The following is a 14,993-nucleotide window of genomic DNA, read 5'->3' as shown; positions in this document are numbered from 1 at the left end:
ACTCACACGCGCACACACCCACGCACACCGCTCCAGACGCTCCCCCTCTGCCTGGCAGCTAAGCCGGATCCCAGCCCGGGGCTGACGGGGCCTGGTGCATCCCAGCTGCCAGGCACGGTCAGTTCTGCTTCGCCCAACTCGGGTGCGAGCTCTTGGCTCCTGAGGGGTTGTGCCCCCCCCCCGGCTGTGCCTGGCCATTTCAACTCCCCACCCCCTCCGTGTGCCCCGGGAGAGGCAGCGCTAAGAGCAGGCAGAGCTCGAGCCCCATCTCGCTTGCATCCCAGCCCCCTAGCCAGTGTCCCCGGGGCCTTCCTGGAGTATTAACCAGCTGATGACCGGGCGACGCTTTCCCTGCACACGCTGGGGAGAGCAACCCGTGGTTTTCCAGCCCTTCCCCCGCCCTTTTCACAAGGGGCCCCAGCTCCCCCTTGCGCCTCTCTCGGACAGGATCGAATCCCCTTTGGAAACCGCACAGTCCCCTTCCCTGCTGCCTCGGGATCACCCTCCTCCCCCCAGCCGCTCCAGGCTGCCCCAGCTGCCGGCAAAGTGGAGCTGCAGGGAGGCCTGGTTTCTGCCTACCTCCCCAGGCCTTCGAGGTGATTTTTGGGTGACGCACCCAGAAGCCACGGGCCGTGGGGCCGGGAGGGGAACGACCCATCCCTTTGCACGGAGCAGCTTGGCCCCGGCTGCTCTGTGCGGGTCCTCACCTTCCCTCCCCACGCCGAGGGGGGACAGAGAAGAGACACAAATATTGAGCAGGGCTGGGGGTGGACGGGTGGCGCTGGGATAAGTGTCTGCAGTCCCAGACGGGCGGAAAGGGGAAATGTCAGACAATTAGCAGGGAAACCTCCCAGCCCATGGAATCTACAGGGGACCGGGCGGGAGCCCCACACTTAGGCAGGGACCGTGCCCCAGCCCGGGGGGGTGGAAGGCTGATTGGGGCCGGATAGCCTTGTTCCCCTGCAGCCCTGTGCTGGGTGAAACGGCAGCTGCCCAGGGGCCAGGCTCCCCTCCCAGACGAATGCTGGAGCCTCCAAGGAGCCAGATGCTCCCCCTCTTTTTACCCCCCCCTTCTCTCTCACTCTTTCATCACGCGCGCTCTGCCCCATCCCCACCCCGGGCAGGCCCCCGAGGGCAGCACTCCCGTCAGTGCCCCCCGGCTGGGGTCCTGGCCAGCGGCTCCCAGCCCTCCCGCTCACGCCCTCGCTCCGTGGCTGGCCGGGCGTGGGGGAGACGGCGGGGGGCATTCACAGCTCCTCAGCTGGCTCCAGCCACACCTGGCTGGGCTGGCTGGGCTCTGTCCAGGCCAGCGAGGCCGCGATGGGGCCATCGTGATTGAGCGCCTCCAAGTCTGAGTGTCCGTCCTGCGGCAGGGCCCCCGTCCCGTTGGCTGGCGGAGCCTCTGCCCGGGGCCTGGCGGGCACGTGGCTGCTGAGGAATTTGCGGAGGACTCCCTGGGGCTCGCTCTGGGCCTCGCCGGCGTACTCCGTCCACACGGGCTTCTCCGGCTCCTTGGGGCTCTCGGCGCCATCCTTCATCAGTGCGTAGACCACCCGGGAGGAGGCATCGTTATGGAGAGACCTGGAAAACACTGCCACGGGGTGGCGGAGGGGGCACAAGCCCGATCAGTGGGGCATCTCCCAGTGCTAGCCACCCAGCACCATTCAGCAGGACCCCTCCTGCCCCCCGCCCTTCCCCCATAAGTTGTGAGAATCATGCTGCACCCGATCGTTCTTTACGGGGCACGGAAAGTGCTCCACCCAGCACTACCATGCAGCCACCTCTGGGGTGGAACCGGACAGCTGCGTAATAGCGTATGGCAATGCTGCCCCGGGATCGCGCTCCCCCAGTGCTGAAATGCAGCCACCTCTGGGGTGGGATGCGGCGACTGCGTTATAGCTCGCAGCAATGCCGCAGTGATCTGCGGCGCCAGGAATGAAAAAGAACCAATGTCTAGTCAAAACTCCATGGGGCAGTTAGGAAGGCAGGGTTACCCAGGTTGGCATTCAGACTGGACACTGCAAAAAAAACAAGTGCCAGGAGAATTTTAATTAAAGACGTCAGATTCCCAGTCCAGCTCCTGAATGGCGGGGGCAGGGGTACTGCCTGTGGACAAGGGCTTAACTTCAGCCCTGCTTACCCCTCCACCGATGTCGTCTCACATCACTATCCTCCTGCTGTTACATACTGAGAAACTGAGGCATGGACCTGGGGACAGTGCCTTGGTCACTCAGCGAGTCATGGCAGAGCTGGGCTTGAAAACTGGCTGTCCTGTCTCCCAGACCTTAACCGCAACACCATCCGTTGCAAGTAGGTGTGTGCAGGACCCCTCAGCTCCCAGGGAGCAGCCGGCATGTTGTGGACCCCTGGACTCCCACTGCATTCTGCACATTACCAGCACATACCTCTCACCGGCCCAAAGTCACCTTCCGGCTCCGCTTTACTGGGGGCGAAGGGGCTGATGGAGGGGAAGACGATCAGGGCGAAGGAGAGCAGCAGCACCTGCGAGCCAGAGGGAGAGAGATGTCAGCTGCCCCCCCTGATAGCCACAGTCTCCTGGGGGGCAAGAGGAGGGGAATGTGGGTACCAGCCAGGGGACCTCAACTTCTCTAGGGACACTGGGAGCAGGTCATGGGTCTGTGTCTGTGTATTTCCATCCCCATTCATACCCCAATGTCTGTCTGTCCATCCATCCCCATCCTCTGTCTATCCATCCATACCCCTGTCTGTTCATCCATCCATCCTCACTCATACCCTAATGTCTGTCTAGCTATACATCTCCATTTGTACCCCTCTGTCTGCCTGTCCGTCTATCCATCCCCATTCATACCCATCTGTCTGTCGTCCAGCCATCCATCCCCATTCATACCTCTGTCTGTCTCTCTCTCTTTCTATCCCCATTCATCCCACGTCCGTCTGACTCTCTATCGGGCCCCACACACTCTCCGATGTGTGTCTGTCGGCCTGTCCATCTACCCTTCCTTGTCTGTGCCCGTTCCCGTGGTGTCAGAGCGCCATCCTGTGGCCAGCAGCAATGGGGGGAGCGAAGCTCCATGGAGCCAGACCATGACAAAGCCCACCCCCAACACGGAGGCAATGGCAGAGCTGGGGATGCAGGTGCAGCCCCCAGCTGCTGCCGAGCCGGACCCCTCCACGGGAATAGGGGTCTTGTGGCTACATGGAGGCAGTGGGGGGAAGGGAGATGGATGGGGCCCAGGAGGTCTTGCCCAGCAGAGCCCCCTCCCCTCCGCTCCCCTAAGCCCAGCCCCCGTTGGGGGCATCTGCAGAGAAGGGAGCAAAGGGCAAGAGATCTCCACGCACCGCGATGCAGGTCCCCGTCTGGGCGGCTTTGTTAGTCGACTGCACCACGAGGGTCTGGAGTTTCCTCAGCTGCTCCAGAAGGGACCTGGACGTGGAAAAGACCCGGTCAGAGGCAGGCGCTGAATGGGGGGGCACTGCCCCCCGTGGGGCGCAGCCTGGACCCCCCAGGGGCAGACCCATCCCTCAGGGCACTTAGAACTAGAGAGCAGCCTGGACCAAAGCCCCCGACGCAAATGGCACCTGCCCCACACTGCCAGGCACCAGGGGGCAGCAGGGCTGAAGTGGGCGACTTGGGCCCATCTCTGTTCGCAGCCCCAGGGACGAGTGTAGGGACCCAGCCTGCCCTGATGGCCGAGGCGGGTCTCCAGGGGGGCTCTGGGTAGCTTTCACTTCCAGGGATGCTGGGGGAGGCCTCCCCTGGGCTCTCTGGGGCTCTGTTTTGCAGCCGGATCACCCGGTTATTCAGGTTAAGGGGGAGACAGGCAGCGCCCCCATCCCCCCCGGCAGCAGGGAGCTGGGGGCCGGACTCACGAGTTCTGCTTCTCCAGGTGCAGCAACTTCCTTTGCAGTTCCTGGTTCTGCGCCGTGCAGGCCGACATCCTGGGGGGGGAACCGGGAGGAGGCGTGAGCCGGTGGCGGGCTGAGCCGGGAACGGGGGGGAGGGGGGCAGAGATGGGGTGTGGGGGCACAGATGGCACCGCGGAGGGCAGGGCTGGATGGGAACGAGGGATCGGCATGAAGCAGGTTCCCGCCTCTCTAGAGAGCGGGCCCGAGCCTGCACCGCCAACATCCCAGCCCAGGGGCTTTTTGCCCCCGTGGCTCAGCAGTAAATGACTGCGTGAGGTGCAGGGCACAGGGGATTGGGGCCCGGAGACAGCCGGTGCCAGCCTGAGGCAGGCAGCTCCTGCTCTGTGGTGTGGAGCGAGTGGCTGGGGTCTCACCGGCTTTCCAGCCCATCGATATACTCCTTCTTCTTCTTCCGGCTTTCCTGAGCCGACTGCTTATTGCGGATCTTCCTCCGGATCTTCTTCAGCACCCGCTCCTCATACTGCCGGAGAGAAGGGCAGAGCCTGGACCACAGCGCTGGGGGTGGGACTCCCTGACTGGGGTCCTTCCCAGCCCCACAGCCCATCACCCTGTGGCCCTGGAGAATAGATACTACTGTGCGCCTCTCGCTGGGGGTGCTGGAATGCTCTGCAGGGAGCAGTTACCTGACCTCCCACCAAGGTGGGAAACTGAGGCACCAAGAGGGGAGGAGACTTGCTCAAGGCCCCCCAGTGGTTAGGACCCAGGAGTTCTGACTCCTCGTGCTGGGCTCTAACCAAACCCCCCCAGCTGAGATGGCCTAGCGGGGAGGGCAGGTTCTGGGGATTGCGAACAAGCCGGCCCCGCCGCTCTCCCTCCCCTAGCCCCCCAGGGCTGATCTCCCCTGTGTGAACAACCCGCTTCCCCCAGGGCCTAGGCATCCACCAAGACCTGTCCTACAACCCACCCCCACGGCCCATTCCCTCACCACCACCATCCCCCGCCGCCAGGCTCCTCCACTCCCCCAGGCCCTCGCTGGGGTCCAATTCAACCCTGGGGTAAGCGGGTACCAGCACACCACTGGAGTCGGTGGCACTGCCGTGGCCTACGCCAGGCCTGGATTTGGTCCAGGAGCCAACAGCAGGCCAGAACCTACGGCTGAGTCCACAATGAGCCCAGCAGGGACCCCCCGCCCCATGGGCCCTCCATGCCCCCCATCCCCTCCACGCCGACCCAGCTGGCTCTCCAGGCACAGGAAGGATACGGCTCAGCTGTAACGGTGACCCAGGGGGATCCCGTCCCTTGGCCTCTCCTTACCTTGGTGAGGGGCAGCTGGGTGGGCAGCGTGACCCCCTCCTTGGCCAGCAGCTTCTTCTCGTCCTCCGTCAGCGCCAGCTCCTGGCAGTGCCCGGGACCTTGTCTCAGCAGCGCTGGGGTCATCAGCTGCTGCTGCTGCGTGAGTGGAACCAATGTGGGACCCCCTGGAAGCGCCTGGCCCCCCCGCCCCCGTTCTGCTGCAAGAGCCCGGCCACAAAGCCACCCCCCAGCTGGGGGGACCATCCCAGGGGGCAGGGCGAGCCCACCTGACCCCTCTGCAGACCTCCAAGTGAACCAGAGATTTGGGGAGGGTCAGAAAAGTCCAAGGCTGCAGGGTGAGGATTGAGGGGCACTGGCAGAGCTGGGGGGCGGGGGCAGACCTGGAATAGCTGGGGACAAGGCTGCAGGGTCAGGACTGAGGGGCACTGGCAGGGCTGGGGGGTGGGCTGGAATAGCTGGGGATAGGGCTGCAGGGTCAGGATTGAGGGGCACTGGCAGGGCTGGGGGGTGGGCTGGAATAGCTGGGGACAGGGCTGCAGGGTCAGGATTGAGGGGCACTGGCAGGGCTGGGGGGTGGGCTGGAATAGCTGGGGACAGGGCTGCAGGGTCAGGATTGAGGGGCACTGGCAGGGCTGGGGGGGACGGGCCTGGAATAGCAGAGATATGACGGGAATGGACTCAGGTCCTCGGGCACTGCCCCCAGGGGAGGAAGCTTTTCACAGTCCCAGCTTGCCCTCCACCCAGCCCCAACGAGGGTTATCTACGCCCAACTTTCAACCCCCTAATTAACACGGTTGACCCAGTTCACCATTGCCCTGCAGCTCCTGCTGTCGTGTCCAACAGGGCCCAGGGGCTGGAAAACGCCCCACTCTGCTCTGGGGACATTTTACATCCCTTTGCATGGGTGCAAGTGACTGCACAAGATGCAGGGCAAGAGAGAATTGGGTTCTTTGGGCCTGACCTCCTGTAAGCCAGTAATTACAGAGCAAATGGGGAAGGATGGATGGATGTGGACAGGTGGATGGATACAGAGAGGTTGGAGAGGATGGATGGAAACTGGGTGGGGATGGATGGATGGATGGAGGGAGGATATAGAGGTGGATGGATGGATACAGTGAGATTGGGGAGGATGGATGGATGGATAGTGGGTGGGGACGGGTGGACAGATGGATGGATGGAGGGTGGATGGGAATGGATGGATGGATGGATGGATGGATGGGGGGATGGATGGATAGTGGGTGGAGACAGGTGGACAGATGGACTGATGGATGGACGGGGGGACAGGTGGATGGATGTGGGGATGGATAGTGGGTGAGGATGGGAGGATGGATGCACGGGGGGATGGATGGATAGTGGGTGGGGACAGGTGGATAGGTGGATGGATAGAGAGTGGATGGGAATGGATAGATGGATGGACAGGGGGACAGGTGAATGGATGGAGGATGGATAGTGGGTGGGGATGGGTGGACCAGTGGATGGATGGAGAGTGGATGGGAATGGATGGATGGATGGACAGGGGGACAGGTGAATGGATGGAGGATGGATAGTGGGTGGGGATGGGTGGACAAGTGGATGGATGGATGAATGGACAGACGGGGGACAGGTGGATGGATGGGGGGATGGATAGTGGGTGGGGATGGGTGGACAAGTGGATGGATGGATGGATGGACAGACGGGGGACAGGTGGATGGATGGGGGGATGGATAGTGGGTGGGGATGGGTGGACAAGTGGATGGATGGATGGATGGACAGACGGGGGACAGGTGGATGGATAGTGGGTGGGGATGGGTGGACAAGTGGATGGATGGAGAGTGGATGGGAATGGATGGATGGACAGGGGGATGGATGGATAGTGGGTGGGGACGGGTGGACAGATGGATGGATGGACGGACGGGGGACAGGTGGATGGATGGGGGGATGGATAGTGGGTGGGGATGGGTGGATGGATGGACGGAGGGATGGATGGATAGTGGGTGGGGACAGGTGGACAGGTGGATGGATGGATGGACGGACGGGGGACAGGTGGATGGATGGAGAGTGCCTGGGGATGGGCAGGTGGAATGCAAGGCCCTCACCATCTCACAGCTGCTGGACAGCAGCAGGTCCTTCACCGTCAGGGTGCAGGAAGCTGCGATCTGAGCGGGAGCAGGCAGGTCGTGACTCTTCTCCAAGAAAAACCCAGGATTCCACATGTCTGGGAGGAAGGACAAGGGGAGACGCGGGGTCAGTGTGATCGGTGCCCTGGGCCAGCCGACTGGCGTCCTGGTCGGGGCGTCAGTCCTGCTGTCCGGGCCTCAATCCCCTCCACCCCTTGCAGGACTCCCCCTCGCTCCCTCTCCTCTGCTGCCGGGCCCCTTGCTGGGCCTGCCGGGCCCCGGGCTCCTGCCGCGCCCCGTGGGAGCGAGTCACCACACGACACGCGGGGGAGGGGGAGGGAGCATCAGGCCCCCAGTGTGGAGCTGAGCCCGGGACTTGGGGGGCTCCAGCTGCCAGACCCCCACCCCCAGCTCCCCCCAACCTGCTCCGGCCGCAGGTTCCCCGCTGTGCTGCGACCAGCGGGATTTACCGCCATCTGCTGGCGACTCGCGGCGCTACCGGGAAGATCCACCCGCGCCGCAGTTCCACGGACGGGCTTGTGCGCTCGGGAAGGGGAGCGCAGCGCGCGCTGCGTGCACACCCGTCTGGGCCCCCCCGGTGCACGACCCCCCCAGCCCTGCACCCCGGGCTCCCCGCTGACCCCCGCAGCTCTGCACCCTGGGATCCCCACTGAGCCCCCCCCTCAGCTCAGCCCGCGCTGCGTGCACACCCGTCTGGGCCCCCCCGGTGCATGACCCCCCCCCAGCCTTGCACCCCGGGCTCCCCGCTGACCCCCCCCAGCTCTGCACCCTGGGATCCCCACTGAGCCCCCCCCCAGCTCAGCCCCCGCTGCATGCACACCCGTCTGGGCCCCCCCCCGGTGCACGACCCCCCCCAGCCCTGCACCCCGGGCTCCCCGCTGACCCCCGCAGCTCTGCACCCTGGGATCCCCACTGAGCCCCCCCCTCAGCTCAGCCCGCACTGCGTGCACACCCGTCTGGGCCCCCCCCCGGTGCACGACCCCCCCAGCCCTGCACCCCGGGCTCCCCGCTGACCCCCCCCAGCTCTGCACCCTGGGATCCCCACTGAGCCCCCCCCAGCTCAGCCCCCGCTGCATGCACACCCGTCTGGGCCCCCCCCTGGTGCACGACCCCCCCCAGCCCTGCACCCCGGGCTCCCCGCTGACCCCCGCAGCTCTGCACCCTGGGATCCCCACTGAGCCCCCCCCTCAGCTCAGCCCGCACTGCGTGCACACCCGTCTGGGCCCCCCCGGTGCATGACCCCCCCCAGCCTTGCACCCCGGGCTCCCCGCTGACCCCCCCCCAGCTCTGCACCCTGGGATCCCCACTGAGCCCCCCCCCCAGCTCAGCCCGCGCTGCGTGCACACCCGTCTGGGCCCCCCCGGTGCATGACCCCCCCCCAGCCTTGCACCCCGGGCTCCCCGCTGACCCCCCCCCAGCTCTGCACCCTGGGATCCCCACTGAGCCCCCCCCAGCTCAGCCCCCGCTGCATGCACACCCGTCTGGGCCCCCCCCGGTGCACGACCCCCCCCCAGCCCTGCACCCCGGGCTCCCCACTGACCCCCGCAGCTTTGCACTCTGCGATCCCCACTGAGCCCCCCCCCAGCTCAGCCCCCGCTGCGTGCACACCTGTTTGGGCCCCCCCCGGTGCAGGACTCCCCCCAGCCCTGCACCCCGGCCTCCCCGCTGACCCCCCCCAGCTCCCTTCACCCCGGGCTCCCCACTGAGCCCCCCCAGCTCCAGCTCCACCCCTGAACTCACCAAGGTCTATGGAGACTTCAGCGTCCCGCACGTCAGCCCCAGGCAGGCTGGGAGCAGGCTGGGCCCGGGAGGACTCCCGGTAGGGGTACGCCGGCTCTCCGGGCCCCGCATCCGAGTAGCCCTCCGGGCTGCCTGTGGGCACGTAGTGCTGGGGGCTGTCGAGCTGGTCTGAGTTCGGGTCCTCGGAGATGCCGCTGTCACTGGCTGCAGGGGACCAGGTCGGGGAGTCGGAGCAGGAGTCCCCCGAGCCCAGGATGGAGCTGAGGAAATCCTCGTTCTCCTGGGCACCGGGCAGCTGCTGGAGACGAGACGGAAATGGGCCCAGGAGACGAGTCACCCACGGGAGGGGGAAGCCTGGCATGGAGGAGGGCATCTGGCTGCCCATGGCCACGCCCTGCCAGAGCGTGAGCCAGCCTGGGGCGGGGGTTGGGCTGGGACTAGGACTCTTGGCACTAGTGCATGGGTGGGGTTCCCCGTGCACCAGGGTGCGGAGCGGCTCCTTGCACTAGTGCATGGGGTGGGGATCCCAGTGGACCCAGGAGTGGGGAGGGGCTCCTGGCACTAGTGCATGGGGTGGGGATCCCAGTGCACCCACGGGAGGGGGTGCGGTTCCCAGTGGGTCCAGGGGTGGGGCGGGGCTCCTGGCACTAGTGCATGGGGTGGGGATCCCAGTGCACCCACGGGAGGGGGTGGGGTTCCCAGTGGACCCAGGGGTGGGGCGGGGCTCCTGGCACTAGTGCATGGGGTGGGGATCCCAGTGCACCCAGGGGAGGGGGTGGGGATCCCAGTGCACTAGGGTGGGGAGGGGCTCCTGGCACTAGTGCATGGGGTGGGGACCCCAGTGCACCCAGGGGAGAGGGTGGGGACCCCAGTGCACTAGGGTGGGGAGGGGCTCCTGGCACTAGTGCATGGGGTGGGGACCCCAGTGCACCCAGGGGAGAGGGTGGGGACCCCAGTGCACCCAGGGGAGAGGGTGGGGTGGGCCTCCCTCCCAGCACTAGTGGTCTGCACTGGTCTGATTGGTCAGTGACTTGTTGGCCTCCCAGGCAGAGGGGTCCCTGGGGAACCCCGGGTCAGGAGCCAGGGCCAGTGTTCCCCTTGTTAGCACTACGAGCCCCATGCCCCTGCCTCCCGCGCTGGCCCCAACTCTGGGGGAGGGGAACTCACGCTCTGCTCTGGCCCAGGCCAGCCGGCCGAGCGGCCCCCGAACTCCACGTTCCGGAGGATCCCGTCCTGGCGGTCAAAGAGCAGGTCCAGCAGCTCCAGGCCGTTGATGCTGCCCATCTGGCAGCTGGAGGCCATGTCTGCTGCGGGAGAGATGGTGCTGTATGGCCAGGCCAGCTCCCTGGGCACTCCGGGGTGCAGAGCTGGGATGGTCTCAGCAGAGAGCTTGGGGAGCAGAGACCTGGGAGGGGGGGCTCAGTGGGGAGCTCGGGATATAGTGAGAGCTGGGATGGGAGGGGGAATCCCTCCTGCCCTGCCTGCCCTGGGGAACCATTTTCCCACCCCAGCTCCTCTTCTCTCTGTTTCATCAGCTCGTTGCCTGGCACGTGCTGTGTCCCCCCCCAGCCTTGGGATGGGGATTCCCTCCCCCCCGCCAGCCCTGCCCCCAGGCCCAGAAGTGGGGGCGGAGTCCCGGGGGAGTGGGGAGCGTTCCGGTTCTTTCCCCTCCCCTCAGCATTGGCCAGGGAGCCTCACCAGGCCTCTGCGGCTGGGTTTATTGCCGCTTCCTAGAATCTCCCCCCCCCGCCCCCGCCCCCGCCCCCGCCCCTGCCCCTGCCCCTGCCCAGCCTGACCGGAGCCACATTTACTGCTGGACTCTGAACCTCCAGCTTTTCTCGCCGTCTGAATCCCTGCGACTGCCCTGGCTGCCTCCAGCAGCGCCTCCAGCTGGGCGGGAACAACATTACAGTGCTTCCCCAGCGTAGCGTAGGCAGGGGCTGGCCCTGGGCGGCTCCCTTGGGGCCCACGCTTAGGGAAAGAGAGGCCACTATTTCCCAAGGGGGGAGGAGTGATTCTGGGGGGCTGACTTAGGTCACCATAAAGGGGGCTGCTTTTCACCCGCCCCTCTGACTGTCAGGCCCTTTAAAGTGTCTCAGGTGGGGCACCCAAAGTTGCTAGTCACTGCTGAAAATCTTGGCTGTTGTGTAGACACAAACAAGTGGCTGGGGGGGCGTGTCTTTGTGTGTGTGTGTGTGCATATGTGCGCACCAGTACCCTCTAATGGAGGAAATCCAAACACCTGGTCTGTGTTTCATAGCCCCTATACTGCCAGCACCGAAGGGAGATTCTCCATTAGCTTAAGAGACAGGAACTGTCATTGCATAGCCAAGTTCTCTCCCTGTTGCTATGCTGGAGTTCCCAGGGGCTGTGGGGAGCAGCGCAGGGACACCCAATAAGTCCTAAGTGGCTATGGTCTATTCTCTTGCTTTGCACCACTCTGTTGGGCAGGGGTTGGCATTTTGATAGCTTTGAGCCTCTCCACTACCCCCGTCTCTGCCATGCAGGAGGGAGGCCCCAGGGCCAAGCTGGTGACTAATAAAGGTCCCTCCAAACTGCTCCAAGCATGGGGGCTTCACCCTGTGAGATCCCCGGAGATCAGCTATTCTCCATACAGCGAGTCTCTGGAAATGGGCAGATGCCAGACTCCCTCCTGCGCATGCGAATCCCCCTTGCTGAGCCCCTGGAGACAAGAAGATGGTGCTGGCAAGCCCCCAAAGGCTGGTTGTCAGGAGGCACCACTGACTTAGAGGACGGGACCGTCCCAGCCGCGGGGAGAGGGCCCCTGGCTGGAGAGAAGTGTCCAAAGCACCCAAACTTGGCTGGGCTCTGAGAGGCAAAGCAAGAGGCCCTGAAACCTGGAGCACCCTTGCCACATCCCAGGCCACGGCTTGCACCCATAGGATGGTCCTCGGCCTGCCGAGTCCTTTCTGGTGGCCCCTGAGGCTGCCAGAGCAGATGGAGGTGGACAGAGGAGTGGGAGGTGTTAGCGGCTGGCTTTGGGAGGTTAAGAGGAGAGGGGACTGGGCAGCGGAAGAAGGGGAAGGAATGAGCCAGAGGCCCAGGGCTGTGTGATGGGCTCACTCGGTGCCCATCTGAAATAATGAGCAACTAATTGTTTCCTGGTAACCAGGAACCTCTGAGCTGACCCCTGCCTGGGACTCACTCCACAGCTACAGAACTGGGGTGATTTCGTGGCTGTAAATTTTCTTTTGCCCCATAGCATGGCCCTCCACAGGGTTCTGGGGCTGCCCGCAGGGTGCACAGGAGGTGGGATCAAGTTGAGTGCCTCTCAGCTGACACCCCCGCCTCCACAGAGAGCCGGAAAACAGCTACTTGACTTTGGGTCCGTCCCCCTCCAGGGGCAGGAGCTGGCTGACCTTGGGGAGGGGACAGCAGATGTGAACCTGATCTTACACTTGATTTTAGCCAAATCTGCCCCTAACTTGGGCTCTCATTTCCATGGTGCAAATCCAGAGCTGAGGGGGCTGCCTCTGCGTTCGCTTGTGTCGTACACCGGGAGGAATCTGAAATGGGTGGAATTGCACCTGCACGGGGCCAGCACAGGGCCAAGGAGGATCAGGCGCACTGCAGAGCTCCTCCCAGTCTACCCCAGCCTAAAGCAAACCGTGGCCCGTTAATTCTTTATTTCTGCAAACGCAGCCCTTGGGCTCTGTAGTAACGGTGATGATGTGTTTCCTTCCAAACGTTTTTCCGATGCCAAACAGCTTTCCCTTGGGAAAGGGCCAATTTTGAAGAAATTTGGGGGCCTTTGTTGAAAAACCTGAAAACCTTTCCCTCTTCAGACACTGAATCATTTTGCTTGGCCACAAACCCAACGGTTTTGGTTGGAGTTTGGCTGGCCAAAAATGTTTCAGTTTGGCGAAAACTTCGGACGGCAAATCTTGACAAACTCTTGTTTTGTTTTCATTGAAATCTTTTGCGGGTACCCAAAAAATCAGTTCCCAGCCAGGTTTCAGAGGAGCAGCCGTGTTAGTCTGTATTCGCAAAAAGAACAGGAGGACTTGTGGCATCTTAGAGACTAACAAATTTATTTGAGCATAAGCTTTCGTGAGCTACAGCTCACTTCATCGGATGCCAGCCAGGCGCGTTCTGTTGCTACGAGGTCAGATTTTCAAAAGAGCTCAGCTCCTGTCGAGGTACTTAAATTCAGGACAGATATTCCAGATCTTAACCCCCAGCTGTCCCTGTTTGCTACAAAGGGCCAGCTGAGCTCTTGTGAAAATCTGGATACTTAGCTGGGGGCCCAAATGGGGAGTGGTGATGATTCATTTGTATCATACCACCTACGACCCATTTGTTGTGAAAATTCTGGCCCTAAGAAACAAACAGGTACCAGTTAATCACATTTTATAGGTGTTGGACGAATATTCAGTGACTGGATCTGGACTCAATGCTTACAGTGGAGATGCCAAATACCAGTGTCTGATGACAAGTTTGAAAAATATAATGGAAAAAACCCCACCCCAACCTGAGGCCGACCTTCTAAGGTAGCTGCTTGAGTCTGGGTGGGAAGTTGCTAATTAATATGCTATTAACAGCAATTGGTTGTTATTAAATCAGTTTTTGGCCAGTAGATTGCTCTGTCCCCTGTCCCGACCTTTGTCCTGTTGTTTGTGCTGCACTGATAGCCAGACGTAGGGCTGCTAGGAAAAGACACAGAAAGGACAGATTTCTGGAGGAATTAGCCCATGAACTCACCTTTGTCTATAGCCAAGTCCCACTCCAAGGGCCTCTGCTGATGTGAACTGGGGGTTCCCGGCGAACCCCTGGAAGTGCTGGTGGCTGGGATGTATCTTTTCTCTCTCTCTGCTTCTCCCCAAAGCTTCTTTCACTCAGTGGCAAAGTTTAAACTCCAACCGAGCAGAAATAAGGTCAAAGATTGCAAAACCCTCCCCAGTTCTGATTGGACAGCGGGGCGAAGGGCTCTGTGCTGATTGACAGCTAGAGGGGAGCGGTAATGGCTGGGGGGAGCTGGGTAACTATTACCAAGATGTTTCTGTTGTTCTCCAAGCCGGGGTGGGCACTGGGCCCGGCGGTGCAAAGTCCCAGCCCGCTCCATCTCTCTGTGAACTCTCACCCACTTTCAGGAACGATTTCCCTTTTGCTAGACCAACGCATCAGCACTAAACACATTTTCTGGGTGTCAGAAATAATCCTGGGGCATTTGGAAGACGTTGTCTTGGACTCGTGCCCTTATCTTATCCCGTATCATAAACACGTTGAGCTGCCTTTCTGGCCTTCTGAGGCCAGGGCACAGGACAGGACACCTGGAGTCCTAGGTTCTACCCCCAGCTCTGGCCCTGACTTGCTGTGTGACATTGGTCCAAGTCACCGAACCTCCGTGCCTTGGTTTCCCCACCTGTGAAATGGGGATAATGGTACTTACCTTCTTAAGCACTTTGCGATCAATGGATGTAAACCTCTAAGGAGTAGAAAGTTATTATCCTGCTTTGTCTTCTTTCTCCCTCAGTGGGCAAAATTCCCATATGGTACCAGGTGATGGAATGGGCGGAACTAACATCCTGGGGTCTGACCTGGCTCTCTCTTCTACTGCCTGGACATTGACTTTAATGGAGTCACTCCAGATTTACACCAGCATCAGTGACAGCACAATCAGGCCTCTTGTATATGGGACGATAGCTGTTCTCCCCAGTAATTCAGTGGCTGAGCTTACCATGTTCCCCAGATACTAAAGTAATGGTCACACTGGAAATCAGAGGAGACAGGCCACACGTCCTGAACTTCATAGAGCAGTCTGTTTTTTGATGGGTCTGTTCCATGTCTGTCCTGGGGCCGGTTTTGTTCAACTTCTTCATTAATGATCTGGAGGATGGGATGGATTGCACCCTCACCAAGTTCGCGGATGCCACTAAGCTGCAGGGAGAGGTAGATATGCTGGAGGGTAGGGATAGGGTCCAGAGTGACCTAGACAAATTGGAGGTTTGGGCC

The 14,993-nt window shown here is 62.1% G+C and overlaps 1 protein-coding gene across 4 annotated transcripts; it reads right to left on the bottom strand.

Moving 5' to 3' along the window:
- Window positions 1-1,048: 1,048 nt before the first annotated feature.
- CREB3L3 (cAMP responsive element binding protein 3 like 3) lies at window positions 1,049-13,892 on the bottom strand. Of its 4 annotated transcripts, none has more exons than XM_074939550.1 (10): window positions 13,743-13,892; window positions 10,188-10,324; window positions 9,021-9,318; window positions 7,239-7,357; window positions 5,164-5,295; window positions 4,263-4,369; window positions 3,853-3,921; window positions 3,322-3,406; window positions 2,406-2,502; window positions 1,049-1,591 (listed from the first exon to the last, which is right to left on the bottom strand). In XM_074939550.1, exons 2-10 carry the CDS (start codon window positions 10,320-10,322, stop codon window positions 1,248-1,250), a joined length of 1,386 nt encoding a protein of 461 aa, XP_074795651.1. In that variant the 5' UTR covers window positions 10,323-10,324; window positions 13,743-13,892; the 3' UTR covers window positions 1,049-1,247. The 4 variants fall into 4 exon arrangements, with proteins under 4 accessions (XP_074795651.1, XP_074795649.1, XP_074795650.1 ...); XM_074939548.1 differs by having other exon boundaries at window positions 1,050-1,591; window positions 5,164-5,298; window positions 10,188-10,327; XM_074939549.1 differs by having other exon boundaries at window positions 1,050-1,591; window positions 5,164-5,298; window positions 9,021-9,315.
- Between the last annotated feature and the right edge of the window lie 1,101 nt (window positions 13,893-14,993).

Source organism: Natator depressus, chromosome 25 (assembly GCF_965152275.1).
Source record: "Natator depressus isolate rNatDep1 chromosome 25, rNatDep2.hap1, whole genome shotgun sequence".
Taxonomy (NCBI): Eukaryota; Metazoa; Chordata; order Testudines; family Cheloniidae; genus Natator; species Natator depressus.
The sequence above is the reverse complement of the archived record's forward strand: the minus strand, read 5'-3'. Positions and strand labels throughout refer to the sequence as shown.

Bases quoted from the DNA above. Each gene is read 5' to 3' on its own strand.
- CREB3L3 (XM_074939548.1), bottom strand. From the start codon at position 10,322: ATGGCCTCCAGCTGCCAGATGGGCAGCATCAACGGCCTGGAGCTGCTG. The intron at 4,370-5,163 runs GTAAGGAGAGGC...TCTCTCCGGCAG, and splicing joins CCCAGCTGCCCCTCACCAAG to TATGAGGAGCGGGTGCTGAA. The intron at 3,407-3,852 runs GTGAGTCCGGCC...TTCCACGTCCAG, and splicing joins CACCTGGAGAAGCAGAACTC to GTCCCTTCTGGAGCAGCTGA.